At 46.6% G+C, this 1,855-nt stretch overlaps 1 protein-coding gene across 1 annotated transcript; it reads right to left on the bottom strand.

Annotated features, from left to right (window-relative positions):
- Positions 1–267: 267 nt before the first annotated feature.
- BJ212DRAFT_1397826 (uncharacterized protein) lies at positions 268–769 on the bottom strand. Its single transcript, XM_041337259.1, has one exon. It carries the CDS (start codon positions 720–722, stop codon positions 438–440), a length of 285 nt encoding a protein of 94 aa, XP_041186264.1. The 5' UTR covers positions 723–769; the 3' UTR covers positions 268–437.
- Between the last annotated feature and the right edge of the window lie 1,086 nt (positions 770–1,855).

Here is a 1,855-nt window from a genome sequence, read left to right as displayed (position 1 = left end):
GATACCAGCCTGGCTTATATATCCACGGACAAGTCAAGTGGCGTAGCCAGGCTGGTCGATCTCGGAGAGATTTGGCAGGCGAAGCACGGAGTTTGAAAATGTGCAAGTGCCGGTTGTGCCGGTCGAAGTAATAGTGCCACATAGTTACAGTTAACTATCAATCGCACACAAACTTTCGCTCGCGCACTGCATAGAGTACGGCCGCATCTTTCTCGATTTGCGCTGCAGCACTAAAATTGAAATAGGATCCCACAAATTATACCATTTGCTCCATATTATCCACCACTACTGCAGTATGCTCTGCCGTCTGAATCTTTAGCATGGACAGTGGACCCTCGCAGCCTCGACACAGGAAAAAACTCTCTCTTTGCTGAAAATGCTCCGTGGCATGCGGATGACAGCTACGGACCTCCTGCTGTATACCATCTCAGACAAACCTAGCATGACCACTTGGAGGGATGGATTTTTCCGAAGTAATGCACCCGCACAGTTTCAGCTTGGAGGATCACATTTCTTCCTGCCAGTAAAGATACGAGAGCCTTGAGTTGAAATAACTTCGGATTTTTGGTGCCTTTTGAGACAAAATCAAGGTGCGCGAAGGCTTCGAGTACTTGCTGGAACTGTATGGTTGAAAGCGTGTTTGTAAAGTCCGTTGGAAGGTTGTCAAGAGCATTCAAAGCAAATATGGACATGGGCAATACGGAATCAACGTTAAAACTCATGATTTGGGCCGGTCATAACATAGAGATGTAGCAATATAGTAGTGTCTGTATGATATGATGGACGACGACACGGCGTCGGCACAAAAGGCACCTGCAATTTTCAAACTCCGTGCTTCGCCTGCCAAATTTCTCCGAGATCGACCAGTCTGACTACGTCAAGATTTCCCACTCTCAAAGGATGTACGTCAGACTGGTCACGAGTCTAATATGGTGCGCGATTCGGCGCGAAGGCGAGGTGACGGTGAGACTGCTACGTGTGGAGGTGGGTGTATCCTCCATCTGTTGTTATGTGACAATGGACCCAGACAAAGCATCTCGAAGCCTCTGTTTTGGAGTGAATAGTGTGAATGAAGATCCATACTTTGACGGGTAATACTTCTCGATGCACAGTAAGCATGAATCACGATCACGAGTGTCAATGCCCAGTGACATGTGAACATCGATGCTCTGCGCCGCTTGGTCGTCAAAGACTCATCCTCTCATAACGCCACCTAGAAGTGTCAAGTTCACACCATCACGGTTGACATTACGATGAGCCTGCTCATTGCTGTTGGTGGTAGCTGGATATGCGCACCATATATCTTCGGGTATAAAGCTTGCAGGATGGTATGATAGGGCTGGCAATGCAAATTATTAGTCTCGGCCTTGTCCTTCAGCCATGCTTGTGTTTCGTCAGTCGGACTATCTGTTCAATTATTCTCTATGGGAGTCGGATTTAGCTCAAGCTTTCCTACCTGGTTGATGGTACCAAACCGAGCTCTTTGCAGATCTGGCTGTGCTTCCGCCCCAGAAAGGTTTAACATAGCAGTATGGACGTCTTTCGAGACATATGTTCGAGGCGCGAGTACATTCCACTTGAAATGGACGATGGACAGACGGTAGAACCGGCGAAGATGATCATAGGCGTTGAGTTGGTGTAATTGGCGTCAGAGGTGAACCTTGTTTATATAGTCATCAGGTCCGCCGTTGTCACAAAGTGTTAACAAAAGATAGTTAATGTGCTAGAAATGTGAAAAGGAGAAAAACTAACATGTCGAAAATGTAAAGAGAAGATCGAATGAAGGTAGAAGAGGAGTAAGGGAAGTGAAACATGCGAGAATTGAGGTCTTAAGGATATGATGTTGAGGCTGTTA

The sequence above is a fragment of the Suillus subaureus genome (assembly GCF_016647635.1).
Source record: "Suillus subaureus strain MN1 chromosome Unknown BJ212scaffold_79, whole genome shotgun sequence".
NCBI lineage: Eukaryota > Fungi > Basidiomycota > Agaricomycetes > Boletales > Suillaceae > Suillus > Suillus subaureus.
This window is presented reverse-complemented; position numbering and strand designations above follow the sequence as displayed.